General features: G+C 40.9%; 1 protein-coding gene across 3 annotated transcripts; it reads left to right on the top strand.

The window, feature by feature from the left end:
- The first annotated feature begins 6,855 nt into the window (after positions 1-6,855).
- smarcc2 (SWI/SNF related, matrix associated, actin dependent regulator of chromatin, subfamily c, member 2) lies at positions 6,856-17,160 on the top strand. Of its 3 annotated transcripts, none has more exons than XM_014334387.2 (26): positions 6,856-7,003; positions 7,633-7,752; positions 7,850-7,935; positions 8,062-8,137; positions 8,663-8,755; positions 8,851-8,920; positions 9,007-9,076; positions 9,251-9,326; positions 9,807-10,051; positions 10,175-10,299; positions 10,531-10,584; positions 10,762-10,799; positions 10,888-11,018; positions 11,185-11,256; positions 11,342-11,455; positions 11,544-11,697; positions 11,777-11,893; positions 11,993-12,055; positions 12,170-12,428; positions 12,834-12,995; positions 13,122-13,183; positions 13,328-13,448; positions 13,536-13,699; positions 13,799-13,933; positions 14,058-14,426; positions 14,897-17,160. In XM_014334387.2, the coding sequence occupies exons 1-26, from the start codon at positions 6,893-6,895 to the stop codon at positions 14,978-14,980; spliced, it is 3,171 nt and encodes a 1,056-aa protein (XP_014189873.1). In that variant the 5' UTR covers positions 6,856-6,892; the 3' UTR covers positions 14,981-17,160. The 3 variants fall into 3 exon arrangements, with proteins under 3 accessions (XP_014189873.1, XP_014189874.1, XP_014189872.1); XM_014334388.2 differs by having other exon boundaries at positions 8,056-8,137; positions 14,058-14,421; XM_014334386.2 differs by having other exon boundaries at positions 8,056-8,137.
- Positions 17,161-17,169: the final 9 nt, after the last annotated feature.

The raw sequence follows: 17,169 nt of genomic DNA, 5'->3' as shown, positions 1-17,169 counted from the left end.
TTTTGTATATAAATATGAAAAAGAAGAACAGCAAATCTATCTATCTATCTATCTATCTATCTATCTATCTATCTATCTATTCTATCTATACTATATATATATATATATATATATATATATATATATATATATATATATATTATATATATATATATATATATATATATATATATATATATTATATATATATATATAATTATATATTATATTGTATATTTAAAAATATACAACCCTAACTCCAAAAAACTTGATATGCTCCTTTCTCAAGGCACAAAATAGAGAGAGGAGAATCTTTAAAACAAGCAAACTGGTTTCCTAATGCTTACTGGTATTTGCATCAATAATAATAATACTCTGTCTACACCTGTGTTTAAAATACAGCTTTGCAACTTTTTAAAATTACCTGTAAAACTAACTATACCTATGAGCACTATTTAACTTTCTCTGTTTAGCAAATCTGCCCAGTGAAAAATATTAGCTCATATTAGCAAAAGGCTGGAAAAGTAGGTGGTAATTAAAAAAAGCTAATTAGATTGGAGTAATAAAACTTATTAGTTCATCTGTTACATGATTGGGTATAAAAAGAACATTTTATAGTGGCACAGTTTCTCAGAAGAAAAAACAGGCAAATGTTCATCAATCTGCAACAAAAACCCAAAACGGTATCTACAAACTGCTGAACAATTTTAGGACAATGGTCCCAAACATAAAAGTTTGAAGACTGAATATCTCTTCGATATCATCTACATTGCATAATGTCAAAAAATTCAGAGAATCTGGAGAAATCTCTGTGTGCAATCTGTGTGAAATCACTGGCCCTGTGGCAGCACTGCATTAAATACAGGCATAGAAATCACTGCACAAGCTGAGGAACAGTTCCAGAAATCATTTTCTGTGAACACAGTTTGCTGTGCCATACGCAAATGCAGATTAAAGCTTCAACAGGATCCTCAAACACCACCATCATCTCTGAGATCTGGACTGAGACAAAGTGGAGAACTGGTCGGTGTACAGACAAATCTCTTTGGAAAACATGGAGAACAGGTCTTGTCTAAAGAAGAGAGGGACCATTCTGCATCTTTGATGGTACGGGATGCATCATTTTCTATTGAATTGGCAGCTGGCACAACTGGAATGGCCCAAAAATGCAGAAATGTATATATAGATTTTAGAACAACATGTGCTCCCACCAGGGTGGGAAGGCCTATAGGCTAATATTTCAGCAAGACAATTCTAAACTGCATCTAATAAGTTCTCTGTGTTCTATTGTGAATAAATTATGGGTTTATGAGCTTTGCAAATTATCGTGCAAATGTGGAAAATTAAATTTAACTGAATTTACATTTCTGGCAATGTGCAAATTGGTCAGGATAATAAGCACTGTAAAGGTGGAATTGCAACACGTTGTATGTGTGCAAAAACATTGATTTTACTGTAAACTACATGTATTTGTGGACATTTTTAGCTGTGCGTTTCTCTTTGTAGGATTTTAGTGGCAGTAAATCCCCAAAACAAAACATACACAAAAATAAGTTATTCCAAATTTAGTGAGTTGGTTAAGCAGGAGCATGTCAGCCACAGGCATCCATAGCCACACAATGTTGACAAATGGGCGCATATTTGATATTCTGATCTATTTTGTTCTGTTAAAAAAAAAAGCCATATCTTTAACAGGCAGTATTTACGTAGACATGTTTCTTTTTACAATATTCAGATTTTTTTTAAAGTGTTGCTTTGTCCTGAATGCTAACTTTAACTTCCAAACAGGCTTAGAATGCTAACATGTTGATGTTTTGAAGGTTTTTCCATTCATGTTAGCATGCTAACATTTTTTGTACTAAGCACAAAATTCAACTATTGATCAAAAATAATATAAATAAGAAAAATGCGCTGTGGTTTGTACATGGTTGCTTTTGCACTGCCTACAAACATCCAGTGTAGACAGAGGAGCCTGCATATAAAATTGAATTGCATAAAACAATGCCTGGTGAATACCTTTGTTTCAGGTTTATGATCAAAAAGCTTGATGCCTAAAATTCTTCATGAGTGAGTTGAACGTACTAGTGTTGCAAATAGTTATTGAAATGTCAAAGATTTGTCTTAATTGCTGCTACAGCAACCTGTTTGAAGAGAGCTTTCCCATTATCAGACTTGTTTCTTCACCTGCTGCTGCTTCTGGCCCTTTCCGAAGCCACCCACTGAAAGTGAAACATTGAAACATGAAAGAGTCTCACCTCCCTGGAATAAAAACAAGGAGATGGATCTTTAATTAAAGGTGAGCGCTTATACTATTCAGAACGAGGAGGTTCTTGCTGAATGTGGACAGTAGGTAAGGGGAATGCTGCACGGGGGGTTGTTGGGCATGTATCTCAGCAGTGTCTCCCTCCCTCTGAGTCCCAGCACTCCCTCCTTGCAGATTCCAGCGTTAAGTTAATTGGACAGGGAGAGGAGAGGGCTGAGGAGGGAAGCGTTCAGCCCCATTAGCAATCCCCCTGTGGAAGGCTGAGCCGAGAGGATCACAGACTCACAAATAGGAGGATTAAAATAATCAATAGGCTTCACCCTCTCTCCCTCAGCACAGGCAGCCCTGTGTACAACGCTCACACACACAAACACGCACCATTACAAAGATATGCACACACACGCACACGCTCCTGAGCAAATACAAACACACCAAGAGTCTGAGGAATACTAGTTCAAGGAGCGCTACTCTGCCCAGTGGTGTCTGTGGACTTTCACAAATTAGTCTGGGTCAGGCAACATTCACACACATGCACACACACACACACACACACCTATTCTTTGTTAATGAAGGTTAATTCAGCCTCTGACTAAACGAGGACCAGTTTAAAGGTCAGGAACATGAAAACAGTCTGACATATCTATATTTTGCTCAGTTATTTCTGAACTTTAATGGCTGCTTGTGTGTGTATATAAAAGATATTATATATACATACACACACACACACACACACACACACACACACACACCCACACACACACACACACACACAACACAATAATATTTTGGTTGAAATATAATATACACACACACACACATATATATAAATTATGGGTTATGATTATATATATATAATATATATATATCTTATAACACACAACATAAATTAACATATATGATGTGTATACAATGGGATTGCACTGTGTTAGCACTGTTGCCGACAGCAAGAAGGTCCTGAGTTCAATTCCACCATCAGGCCGGGGTCTTTCTGTGTGGAGTTTGCATGTTCTCCCCGTGTTTGCGTGGGTTCTCTCCGGGTACTCCGGCTTCCTCCCACCGTCCAAAGATATGCAGCTTGTGGGGATAGGTTAATTGATTAATCCAAATTGCCACTAGGTGTGAATGTGGAGTGAAGTGCGAGAATGGTTGTCTGTCCCTATGTGTTAGCCCTGCGACAGACTGGCGACCTGTCCAGGGTGTACCCCGCCTTTCGCCCTATGACAGCTGGATAGGCTCCAGCGCCCCCCGCGACCCTGAAAAGGATAAGCGAATGGATGGATATATATGTATATAATATGGTAAATGGCAAATGGCCTGTATTTATATAGCGCTTTCTAGTCCCTAAGGACCCCAAAGCGCTTTACATATCCAGTCATCCACCCATTCACGCACACATTCACACACTGGTGATGGCAAGCTACATTGTAGCCACAGCCACCCTGGGGCGCACTGACAGAGGCGAGGCTGCCGGACACTGGCACCACCGGGCCCTCTGACCACCACCAGTAGGCAACGGGTGAAGTGTCTTGCCCAAGGACACAACGACCGAGACTGTCCAAGCCGGGGCTCGAACCGGCAACCTTCCGATTACAAGGCGAACTCCAACTCTTGAGCCACGATCGCCCCATATATATTATATATAGATGTGGAGGGTGAAGGAACGGGGTCCCGTGGTGAATCGGCAGGTGCAGTGACTCCCAAGCTAGGCGAGTGCTCCAGCAGATCCTGGCAAATAACATCGGAGATCCTCGTCCAGAAGAGCGCAGTCCTGGGAACAGCTAAATACCGCGGACACCTCAAGCTCCCAGCCTCTGGACGAGCTTGAAGGATAAACCGCCCGCAGGGGCGTGTACTGGGTAGTTTATATATATATTATATACTAATTATATTAGGGGTGCAACGAATACTCGTATCGATATTGAACCGTTCGATACAGTGCTTTCGGTTCGGTAGCATATGTATCGAACGATACAAAATTTTTATTTATTTTATCAACTTTTCTCTGACGATGCTGTCTGTGTTGAGCGCTCAGTGGATCTGCGTTCGACTATCCCTCTGCACTGTAGTGCGATCCATGAGCGCAGCGCAAGCTAGCAAGACAGAAGCTAAGCTCGTTGCAACATAGCAACTGCCTCAACGCTACCCGAAATTGAACCTCCCCCACCCTCATTCAGATCTGGCGTTTGGAACTATTTGGTTTTCATGTGAACTATGACCCTGATGGTAAGCGCGTCATGGACAAAAGTAAAACAGTATGTCGGATGTGCCACGCAATGCTCAATTGGTGGGAACTAGTGCGTTAGCGCAGTTAGCTTGTTAACGTGTTGACGCCGTCCAGCCCCACACGGGGCGAATCTGACGGTAACTCGTTAACGGAGATTTGCCGTGTTAGGCGTTAATGTCATTTTCAACAGATTAACGCTGACAGCACTAGTGGGAACACAACGAATATGACTGCACATTTACACCGACATCATCCTAGTGCAAAGACAAGTGGAAGCAGACAAAAACAACAAGCACGCATGCTACAAACTTTACCCGAGTCATTTAGACAGCCGTTAGCACATGATTCTCCTTATGGGGACCTGATATGTTTAATATGCTGCTGAGAATATAGCCCAGAAGAAGCGTATAGTATAGCTTTTATTTTGGAAAGAGACATTTCTCTGTAATAAACTCTCTTTTCCAAAGATGAGTGATTTCTCGATCAGATAGATTTATTTTTATTATTATTAGTTTGTTGTTTCAGCAACATTAAATTTAAAAACTGTACTTTTGAGTTGAAATCTATATTTAGAATTTTAATAAATGACAAATTAAAAAGGCATGAACATTTTTTTGTATCGAAAAAATATCAAACCGTGACACCAAAGTATCGAACCGAACCGAACCGTGAATTTTGTGTATCGTTGCACCCCTAATATGTATATATCTATCTATCTATCCACACACACACACACACACACACACATATATATGTACTGAATATGCTGTGATTAAAAGTCTTGTATCCATACAACATTAAACTTGTGACATGTGTGCAATTTTTAGTTCTTTTACTGCAGCAATTTAACTGAACACATATTTACATATGTATTTTTGATTTAAAACAAGTACTTTATAAGAAGACATAAAAGGTGACCAGAGGAAAATATCAGTGTTCAACATAATAGGGAATAGCAGAAAAAAATATCTACTCTGGCACTTAGCTGAACCAAATCTGGACTCTAATTTGAACTTTCAAATTCTGATAATGCTCACCACCTTTTCCCCACATGACCTTTTTAAATGAAGCACTGCACAGTTCAGACTCCTCATGCGGCACATACAAAATACTGCTCGGTTTTACCACACAGTGAGTTTATATGAGATTGTTCATTTGAGTAGTTTTTGGAGGACTGAAAGAAAAAACTTAAAGTCCTACTAAACACACATAAAGATGAAAAAAGGACAACAAACAGACAAAGTTAAAATAATTTTATTTTTTATAGATAATTGAAAATCCATTGAGAGATCCTAACCCCCAAGTTAAGATAACACCTCCAAACGCATTTCCTGTAGTTATCGCCAGGCTGAGGAGGGGAATTGATTTAATTTGTCCACAATCACATAACACATGATATACATCATTTCTTTAGGGACTATTAAAGTATTCTGATTCTGATGACACTGAAAACTAGAGGTTAAATAGAGACCGGACACCTGCTGGAAGCATGTAAGTGCTTTCATGATTTAAGTTAAAATCATTGACTTAGTGCATAAAACACATATCCGATTCATGTGAATTACCATCAAATAGCAGGATTTACTCACTTTTTGTTGCACTGAATCAGAAATTGTCGTTTTCCATTTTTATTTTTCACAGTTCAATAAAAGCTTAAAAAAAAATACCACTTGCCTGCCTTCTTTCTTGAGTGTCTCATGAGCACTCTTACTGACATCCTGTTGCAGGGGGTTATTTAACTGCTAAGGAGGCCAATCACTGCCATATCATTTTTCCCCACACACATTTACAGGTAAGTGCTTTATTTTAGACTCACCCTGTAGCCCATTCAGGGCCTTGGCATAATGAGCCTCCTCATCCCTTCTAGAGTGGATGCACAAGGTGAATTTTACAAACAGGCACAGGCATCAAACTAACTATTAATACTGGTTATTAAATAAGATTTTTATTAATACTCTGCAAGCTCCTGTACATTTTACATACGCCTGGGGATTTGTTCATTAGTGTGTTCCACATTTGTTGAGCTTTTACTCACACACAAAAAAACATACACTGGCTTCAGTATAAATTAAAGATCTGCTGAAGTTTGCTTTTGATGACCTAAGGATCCACCTGACTCTCTTATGTAAGACTCCCTTCAAACACTGACAGCCGAATTGCAAAATGATCCATGATTTTTTTTTTAAAGTCTCCTTATTAATTGGTCTCAATTTAATTGCTGACTGTCTCTCTGTCTGTGTGTTCTGAGAGGGTGGCATAAACATTTTTATAATAGTATTGTTGAAGGACAAAAAACATTATCTACACCGCTGCGCCCCCTGTTGTACTTTGGTTGTCACTACAGTCTCTGTGCTGTCCGGGAGCTGCAGTTTCGCGCTGTGGTCGCTGGGCGGCAGGCAACTTCGACTAGTTGTCTGCAGGCAAAGATGGCGGTGCGGAAGAAAGACGGCGGCCCGAATGTAAAATATTTCGAAGCGTCTGATACCGTTTCTCAGTTTGATAATGTCCGCGTCTGGCTGGGAAAGAATTACAAAAAGGTACCGACCGCATGTTTTGCTATCCTACAGAGAGACCTTTCATTTTTCACGTTGAAATATGGCCACTTACCTATTGGGCAGAGGCAGTGACAAAGAGAGGAGGGAGGGTGCTGCTGAGCGTCCAGCTGTTTGATTCACTCGAGCCGGGATACAAAAGGATGCTGAGCCAACAGCTGCATCAGATGCAGTCACTAACGGCAGCTTCTCTGAGCACTGTTGTAGTTAAACCGATCTAAAACAAGCACACAGTCTGACCTCAGAGGATGGATTTTTGTTGAAGGGTGACTTTAGCCGGCCAGCCCGCTAGCTAGCTAGTAAGCTAATGGGCTAACGGTGAGGCAGCTCGGATCCAGATGTTGGCTCTGTGGCGCGCCGCGCTGACTGAAGCAATGTCCGGTGTTGAATAACACTGAGCTCTGCGCTGGTGTTTAAACACAATAATCGAATAAAAAAAAACAACACTTTTAGTAAACAGTGATAAAAATGAAAGGTTAACGATATTTGTGACTCCATCCCCTCCCCATTTACCAATCCGTGTCGCAGTTTTCACGGAAATTTCCTTCCTTTGAGATATCTGATAAAGGCATCCAGCAGCACAGTTGAGTTTATTTTCATGTGTTTGCGCACAGTACATCCAGGCCGAGCCCCCCACCAACAAATCTCTGTCCAGCCTGGTGGTCCAGCTGCTCCAGTTCCAGGAGGAGGTGTTCGGTCGACATGTCAGTAACCCTCCGCTCACCAAGCTGCCGGTACGTGTCTTAAACATCTGTATATCTGTTACATTCAAAAATAGATACCTAATTTAAACTGCTGTTATTCTGAATGTGTTGAGTTGTATCCCTGCAGATGAAATGCTTCTTGGACTTTAAGTCTGGAGGGGCTCTCTGCCACATCCTGGCTGCAGCCTACAAGTTCAAAAGTGACCAAGGATGGTAAGACTTTCTTTCTAGCTGAGTTTAGCGTCTGGGCTAGTGGCTGTTAAGTTACGGTGCTCAGTTGGATATTGGCTATGTTGCCGTTTCGTGTGTAACTCCAGTCTAAACTCCTGGTAGGCGCAGGTTTGACTTCCAGAATCCGTCGAGGATGGACCGAAATGTGGAGATGTTCATGACGATTGAGAAGTCCTTAGTGCAGGTGAGTTTTGCAGCAGTGCTTTTATGGTTGTCAATGGACAGTAGAAAATTTCAGGCCATATTTTGATTAATTTATCTAACAGGAGTAAATTTTTGATGGTTTTTCCTACTGCAGGCATTAAATTTAAATGATAGCAAAGTGAACACCGTGTCCTTTGGTTACGCTAAATTTCAAAAGAGTCTGGGAATCAAGCTGCCTGATCATTACACATAGATGTACTGAAAGACATCCACAGAAATCCTACTTAATCAGTCCTGCAGTTTTCCAAGATCATCTAGATTTCTTCATCTGCTGTGGCATGGTGATTTCTACTTTTAATCAAGTACTGGGCAATTAATATTCCAAAAAGGGCACATGAGAAACTGGGACTGTTATGGAAGACTGCACCAATAAGCTTATAGCAAAACTAATATTGGGCAGAACTGAGTTTAGATTATTGTATTGTTTTGTGATTCTTCTTGATTATTTGAATCAGTGCTCGCAAATGTAGTCGTGTAAGTTATGTATCTGCTCCAATTCTTCCAGAACAACTGTCTGACTAGGCCCGTCATCTACCTGAGTCCTGACATAGAGCCAAAGCTGCTGGGGAAACTGAAAGACATCATCAAAAGACATCAGGTGTGTTTTAAAAGGAGCCTTTCAGGCAGATCATTTACTACAGACAGATTTAATTTACATTCAAATGGTTCTACTCATGTTTTCTTGTGTTGCAGGGCTCAGTAACCGAAGACAAGGCCTCCAGCTCCCACGTTGTTGTGCCTATTCCTGCCAGTCTGGAGGAAGGTGAGGTTTTGTCTCGGTAGGCATTGTTACAAGTTTTACTGCACGAGTCAGATTTGCGCTAACATCGTCCAATCTTCTTGGTCCAGAGGAGTGGGTTCGTCCTGTGATGAAGAGAGACAAGCAAGTGCTGCTTCACTGGGGATATTTTCCTGACAGGTTTGTTCTGAGCACTGTGCAGCTCACTTTTATCTACTTGTTTTATTTTCTCAATACATCTTTGGTTTTTAGAAGGTTAAGCTGACATTACCCCTCCTGCTGTGGTGTTACATGGCCAAACTTGTGCTTTTCCCACCTAATGCGAGCTTTAACCTCATTCCCTTCACTGTTTAGTTACGATACCTGGATCGCAGCCAGTGAAATTGAGGCTGCGGTAGAAGATCCTCCCTCCCCAGAAAAGCCCAGGAAGGTATTTGTTGTTGCTTTTTTTCTGTCTGTGTCAGTCTGTATGAATTTAAACAGCAGATTTTCTAATACTCCCTGAGTTTAATCAAGTATTTGACCGCTTTATTAATGCTACATGATACTTGCAGTATTTAAATTCAAGGATCTTTTTTTTTATTTGTCCACTGTGCAGCACTTAAATGTTACAGATACATCTGTATGTTTTTGGAAACCTTTTTGATTTCAGCTTGAATTTTAATTTGTCCTTGTTCTTTTCTGCAAAATGAAGTCTTTAATAACAGAGGTTAATATCATGAGTTTCAGTCTTTTATTATAACTTTTATTATAACTTTATTACAACTTTATTATAACTCAGTTTAGGTCTTCCTCCTTTCACCTCCTCCTCTACCATCCTGGTGGTTGACACGATTGCTGAAAATATTTCACTTCTGGGCAGATAATAATTGGTTTATTTATTTATCATTTGTTTATTATTTATTTACAGGTCCATGCAAAGTGGATTTTAGATCTGGACCAGTATAACGAGTGGATGAACGAGGAGGACTATGAGGTTGGAGAGGGCTGTCCTAAGAGGAAGAGGATCTCCGCCAAGACCCTGACAGATGAGGTGACCACACCAGACGAGCGGAGGGACAAGAAACCTGGCAGCACCAAGAAGAGGAAGCGCTCGCCATCACCCTCCCCAACCCCACCACCTCAGGAGAGCAAGAAGAAGAACACCAAAAAAGGGTTTGTTAAGAGTCACGTCCTGATGCATGATGATGTTGTTCGACTCCCTGTTGGAGAAAAAAAACAGAGGGTTATGAAAAATAATGCAATACACATATGTTCCCTTTGTGTACGTGTCAACAGACCAACGACCCCGTACACCAAGTCTAAACGGGGTCAGAGGGAGGAGGAACAGGAGGACCTGTCCAAGGATTTGGATGAAGCTTCACCTGTTCCAGCATCTGAAGAGGGAAACCCAGCAAAGACAAGTATACAAGTCTACATATATTTTGAAAACACATCATATATATATATATATATGATTATATATATATATATGATTATATATATGATTATATATATATATATATATATATATATATATATATATATATATATATATATATATATATATATACATTGACATATATATAGATATATATAGATATTAATGGGTCCTCTTTTAAAATAATAATCAAGCCAATTCTGTCTCCCTGCAGATAACACCAAGAAGGACTCTGATTCCACCCCAGTTAAAGGAGGGACAGATTTGGGTGAGCTTCACCTACACAATCATATTTAACCACCGCCAACCAGTTTAATAAATGCTTCACCAAAAATGGCAAAGGCTTGTTGTGTTCGGCTGTTATTCATCAATAATTTCCAGTAATAAAGCGCTGATTAATCTATTGACCCTTTCACGCACGCATCTCTTTTGTGTGATTTAACAGATGAGCAAGAAGACGAGTCCATGGAAACAACAGGAAAGGTACTTTAACAATTAATAGTACATATGACAAAATCATGGCTGTAATTCTGTGTTGGTGAGCCCAACTGTATGTTTGTATGAACAACAGGAAGAGGAGGAAGGCTCCCCGAGTGTGAAGGGCGAGCCAGTGAAAGGCTCAGACCTCCACGAGGACAATGTGACTGAGCAAACCCATCACATCATCATTCCGAGCTACGCAGCCTGGTTTGACTATAACAGGTAAGAATAAAAATGCTTTTTTTCCCCATGTGAGAACAGAATGAGGAAAAGAAAAGTGAACTCGTTGAAATGAAAAGCAGCGCCACACGACGTAGTATTAGAACGTTTTAAGGGTCCATGAGTGAGGGAAATTTGTGTTGCATACTTGCATCTGTTTTTCTTCCAGTGTTCATGCCATTGAGCGCCGAGCCCTGCCAGAGTTTTTCAATGGGAAGAACAAATCCAAAACGCCTGAGATGTAAGTGTTTGATCAGTGCACAACACAGTGCTCAATCATTTAAATCTGTTTATCTGTCAGATATTTAAAAGCCTCTTTGTTTCAGTTATCTAGCATACAGGAACTTCATGATTGACACCTACAGACTGAATCCTCAGGAGTACCTGACCTCCACTGCCTGCCGTAGGAATCTGGCAGGAGATGTGTGTGCAATCATGAGGTAAGGGGAGGATAGGTGTTTCTAACCAGTGTTTGCAAAATCACTTACTGCCTGCGACAAATACGCCGGACATTTTCTCCCCCCACAGAGTCCACGCCTTTCTGGAGCAGTGGGGGTTGATCAACTACCAGGTGGACTCTGAGAGCCGGCCCACACCCATGGGTCCTCCCCCCACCTCACACTTCCACGTCCTGGCAGACACTCCATCCAGCCTGGTGCCCCTGCAGCCCAAGACATCTCAGGTTTGTATACACACACGCATGGACACGTGCGCACACATCTTCAACGTTGTTTTACATATGTTCCTTTTTGACCCTGTAGACCCCTGCCACCCAGCAGATGATGTCATTCCCTGACAAAGTGAAGGACAAGCCAGCAGATCTGCAAAACTTTGGGCTGCGGACCGACATGTACAGCAAGAAGACAAGCTCTGCAAAGGTACAAGTCCAGGAGGGTGGATAACAGAATGAATAGTTTCTGTTTACTCACCATAATATCGGCGGTTTAATGGTGGTGATGGTGATGTTTTGTGTGCAGAGCAAGAGTGCAGCCAGCTCCATGAGGGAGTGGACAGAGCAAGAAACACTACTACTACTTGAGGTACACTCAGTGTTTTAAACATGATCAGAGAGTGTAAAAGCAGCCACTGTAATACCACACTGGGAAATGTCATCATGGAAAGATGGAGCTAAATGTAGGTTTTACTTCCCTCAGGGTTTGGAAATGTATAAGGACGACTGGAACAAAGTGTCCGAACACGTGGGCAGCCGTACGCAGGATGAGTGTATCCTGCACTTCCTGCGGTTGCCCATTGAAGACCCGTACTTGGAGGACAGCTCTTCTTCCCTGGGCCCACTTGCCTACCAGCCGGTACCTTTCAGCCAAGCAGGAAACCCTGTCATGAGCACCGTGGCCTTCCTCGCCTCTGTAGTCGACCCACGTGTGGCCTCGGCCGCAGCCAAGTCTGCTCTGGGTGAGAAGTAACTCCATTTGAAATTTCCCAACTCTGTAGAAAACAAAAATGGTCTCTTTGTGTTGTTACAGTTTGAGCTAATAGTAAGTGCCTGAATGTCAAAAAGAGGAAGCAACAGGGCACTGAAAACATCAACCAGTAAATAATCCAATAGGATAAAAATTAAGACAGCAAAATACATTTTAATTTTCTACAGTGAGACCATTAAATGTTAAACAACACCTTTCCAACACTTGACCAAATCCTGTATCATTGAAGCTCCAAATGTCTGTACATGCCATTCATAAGACCGCTTTTGTTCAGGCAACGATTTTGTTCATTTTCAATCTACTAAAGGTGACTAATCCATCAGTGTCCTTGTTTTTGCTTCACATCATTAATTGTGATTTATCGCTCCCTGCTCAGAGGAGTTTTCGCGTATGAAGGAGGAGGTTCCAGCTGCGCTTGTGGAGGCTCATGTGCGGCGGGTGGAGGAAGCAGCGAGGGTCAGCGGCAGACAGGACCCTCTGTATGGCCTGGAAGGCAGTGGCATCGCAGGGACCGGCCTGGAGGAGGGAGAGAGGCCTGGTAGGATAAATGCACACAGCATAAATTTTGGAACGCTGCACTACAAAGAAAATTAAAAATAATGATTGTAAAAGTTGAGTAGTCAGAAAAAGCGCATTGAAAGGTTGTGGCTTGCCTTCTCTACAGATGAAAGCAGTGATGAAAGCAAGAGTGACAACCAGTCTAATGAGGAGAAACGAGAGGCCAAGGTATGATGAGAATTCACTGTAACATAATAGAATGTCATATTATAAACATATATATATATATATATATATTTATATATATATATATATATATATCTGCTGTAAAAGTTCTGTGGATCACATTGTGCTGTTTACTTTGCCACACAGGAGACTAAAGATGGAGCGAATGAGGAAGAGGAAAAGCAGGCAGAGAATGGGAAGAAGGAAGAAGAAAGAGGAAGAGAACCTGAAGGAGAGAGGGAGGCAGACAAAACAGAGTCTGAGATGGGTACAAAAGGGTTTTGTCTTCATAAGAAGTTGCAGACATAAAGGTTTTGGTCAACAGTGAAAAACATTAAACTTTTGTTTCTCATAGGTGATGGGGAGAAGGAGAAGGATGGAAAAGAGGGAACAGAGGAGGGACAGAGGGAAGGGGAGAGTGAAGGAGAAAGGAAAGCTAAGGTGGAGCGTGATGTGGGAGAGGGGAACCTGGCCACTGCTGCTGCCTCCGCTCTAGCAGCTGCTGCTGTCAAGGCCAAGGTAAAATTCATTGAGTCAAGGTGATACTTGTCGTATCTTCAATCTTCAGCTTTTTTTTGTTTTTATTTTCTCTAATCTTCTTCTTCTTTCTCCTCACAGCATTTGGCTGCAGTGGAAGAGAGGAAGATCAAATCTCTGGTGGCTCTGCTGGTGGAAACTCAAATGAAGAAGCTTGAGATTAAACTGCGACACTTTGAGGAGCTGGAAACCATCATGGACAGAGAGCGGGAGGCTGTGAGTGGGGAATTTAAGGATATGTAGCATTAAAATAAGAAAATTCTTAAGTTACATTCAATGCAGTGCGTATAGTATGCTGTTTTCCTAAATCATAGACATGTCTGTCTGTCTCTGTGAGCAGTTGGAGTACCAGCGGCAGCAACTGCTGGCTGACCGTCAGTCCTTCCACATGGAGCAGCTGAAATACGCTGAGATGAGGGCTCGCCAGCAGCACTTCCAGCAGATTCAGCACCAGCAACATAGCCAGGCAGGGGGCCCTCACTCCACTCAGGCCACCGCGGCCCCGGCACCTCAAGCCCTGACCGCAAATCAGCAAGCTCCCAGCACACCAGCGCCACAGCCAGCCCCCAGCCCAGCACCACCAGCCGCTTCAGCCCCAGCTCCCGAGTCCCAGCCACCACCAAGCGCTCACACCTCGCCACCTTGTCCCCCGGGTCAGACCCCAGCTGCTCACTCCAGCTCCAACACTACATCTGTACTCCATGGTGAGGTAGCAGCTTTAATAGTAGTTAATACATTTACGTTTGCTGTCAGTTCCTCGTACACCGTAGTTGTAATATTTATTTATAATTATTACATTCATTAGTTGTGGACATGTTCACAGACATGTTTATTCTTGAAGCAAACTCAATAATATGAATGTGTGTGAAATACATGAAATTGTGCAGTGGTGCAGTAACGACAGTTAAAAGCTGCACAGTTTATCTTATCTTTGTCAACAAGTTATTAACTAAGACCAAAAAGCTGAAACGGAGTTCACTCATTAAAACACATCAGTGTTATAGTATTGTTTGGAGTACGACTCTAGTCTACTATTATAATATATCATGATTATATCATAGATTATAATATATTATGCATAATTCACATTTTGTGAATATAAATGACTAAATTTAATAAATTAATGATACTATGTTACAAATCGTACGTAACATTTTTCTCCTGTTTGCCCCCTCACAGAGCCCACTGCCCCTCTCCCCGGAGAGACACTCCACCCCTCAGCTCCGGTCCCTCCTCCACAGTGAGAAAAAGCAAATTTCCTGAGAATCTGAATGACTCTGACCACTTTGAATCCTGCCTGTATTATCTAAAATGAAGAAGTCATCAACTGAAGGAAGAGAACTCATTTTACATTTTCTATTTCTTTTTTTGTTTGCTTGTGTGTTTTCAAGAGGACAATTGATTTGAGAAAGAAAAAGAAACGCCAATATCAATCCGCCTTTGACTCTCTGTTAGAAAAGAAGTCCTTTTTCAAATTGAACCGACTAATGAAGAAAATAGATTTTCATCCTGCGTGTTCGACTGCGTCTCACTTTGGAATTTTAAGCTTGACACCAGGAGATCTGGTAAGCTTAGATGGTCTTATCAACATGCTGGCACTCAGTGAGAAGAAGAGAAAAGACTCATCTCATGTTTTCAGTGTTTTGGAAATTGTTGCATTTATTTTCCTGCAACAGTTTGTCACAGCTAGTGAAGTCTCGTACTTCCTACGCTCTCTAGCGTCCCCCTCCCCTCTCGTACTGTAGGTACTAATTAAAATATATGTAAGACAAAAGCACTTTTAATATGTTTCTGTAGGTCGCATTGAAAGACTTGAAGCAACCATGAAATTGAACTTGAGCACTTATATGATCTCTTTCTTGTCTTAAATACAGTTTTGGAAAGCTAATTGGGAAAATGATTTTTTTTTCTCTGTTTTCAATTGTGTCATGTTTCTAAAACCCGTATAAAGTCTGAAAGGAATGAAGACGATTCTAATCAAAAGATGCCACACTGAAATTTAACGCAGAGTGGATGCAGTTTGGGAAAAGTGTACTGTAAACTGGATTTTCTGTTACAAACACCTCTCTTGTTACTCTAATAATAATATGGGAACTATTTGAAAGTAATGACAACCTGAGGTCTTGAAAAGGCCTCTTTTTGTTATAGGAGGTTACTCCCTCCCACATTTCAACAGCACTTAGAGAAAAACGTGACCGTGGCGCTTTGTGTTTTGCAAGTGCAAATGAACTTGAAGCATCCAGGCTGTGGTTTTTGTGAGGAATGTAATTCTGTTTGAAAAGAAAGTCTGGGATTAATACCGTTAGCGACCACGCACGCGTTTATTTGGATTTGGACTTTGTGTAAACTGCTAAGCCAAAATGTTTTTTCTAATCATGTTTATCATACATTTATTCAGTGAGTTTCATTGTGGTTTCTTGGTGAGTGAGGAGGATGTTTTTAAGCAGCTTGGTGCATTTCGCTTTAAAGATGTAAGAAATGCTGACGCTGTAAAAACACAAGGGAGCACCTTAAACAGCTGACAATGGAGAATCGTGTCCTTAATATCTGCAACAATATCCTCACTTTGTATCCTATACATTTATATATTTTTTACTCTTTTTTGCCATCTTCTTTCTTTGATATGTCAACATTGTAACTGTATATTACCTTTGTAACTGATATTTACCCTCTCCATAGTTGTGTGTGATTTGGACAGGACTGCCGGATCTGTCTGAGATGTGACTGTGAGCATGTGTGTATGTGAACGCATGCCATTAGGATCTGTAAACCATGTTACCGTTCAGTTTTATTTTTTTACAATTTTTTCCAGTGCCATCTGTTGTTTGAAGAACTTACGAGAAGAAACACGTGTTGTTCTGCACATCATGTCAGTATCATGAAATATAATCCAGTCAGATGGTGAAACTTTACAGTCGATGTCCGTCAAGCCAGTATTGCAGTCCTCACCACAGTTGTGAGCATAAATGGACTTCTTTTATCTGTGTTATTATTACATTGTGTGGATTTTGTGATATGAAATAAGTGTCCGTTCAGTTTCTATATGTTTTTCACTATGCCGAAGGTAGCAGCAGTTCCATTGATTATTATACAGTAGAAAAGTTTCCTCTGTAAATCATCACATTAGTGCTGACAGTTATTCTGGCAGTTTGTATTAAAAAAAAAAAATGTCAAAACTGGTTTTAATTACAAAATGTTTGGGAAAAAAATAAAGATGTGAAGAGGAGACATTGTTCAGAGTGGTTTGTTGACTTACTAACTTAAAGTATCTGATGACGAACGACTGCACAGTATATCCTGGTGGACCTCGAGGAGGCATCGCCTGGCTGATGCTCTTTATTTGGATGTATCTAATTAGCTAATCAGACAATTATCTCCAACTGATTTTTATTTTTGCTCATTGTGTAAACCTAACATCACTAATTTATATAGCTCAGGACACGACACACAAA

The sequence above is a fragment of the Haplochromis burtoni genome, unplaced genomic scaffold (assembly GCF_018398535.1).
Source record: "Haplochromis burtoni strain Fernald_Lab_line unplaced genomic scaffold, NCSU_Asbu1 Contig_79, whole genome shotgun sequence".
Classification (NCBI taxonomy): Eukaryota; Metazoa; Chordata; class Actinopteri; order Cichliformes; family Cichlidae; genus Haplochromis; species Haplochromis burtoni.
The sequence above is the reverse complement of the archived record's forward strand: the minus strand, read 5'-3'. Positions and strand labels throughout refer to the sequence as shown.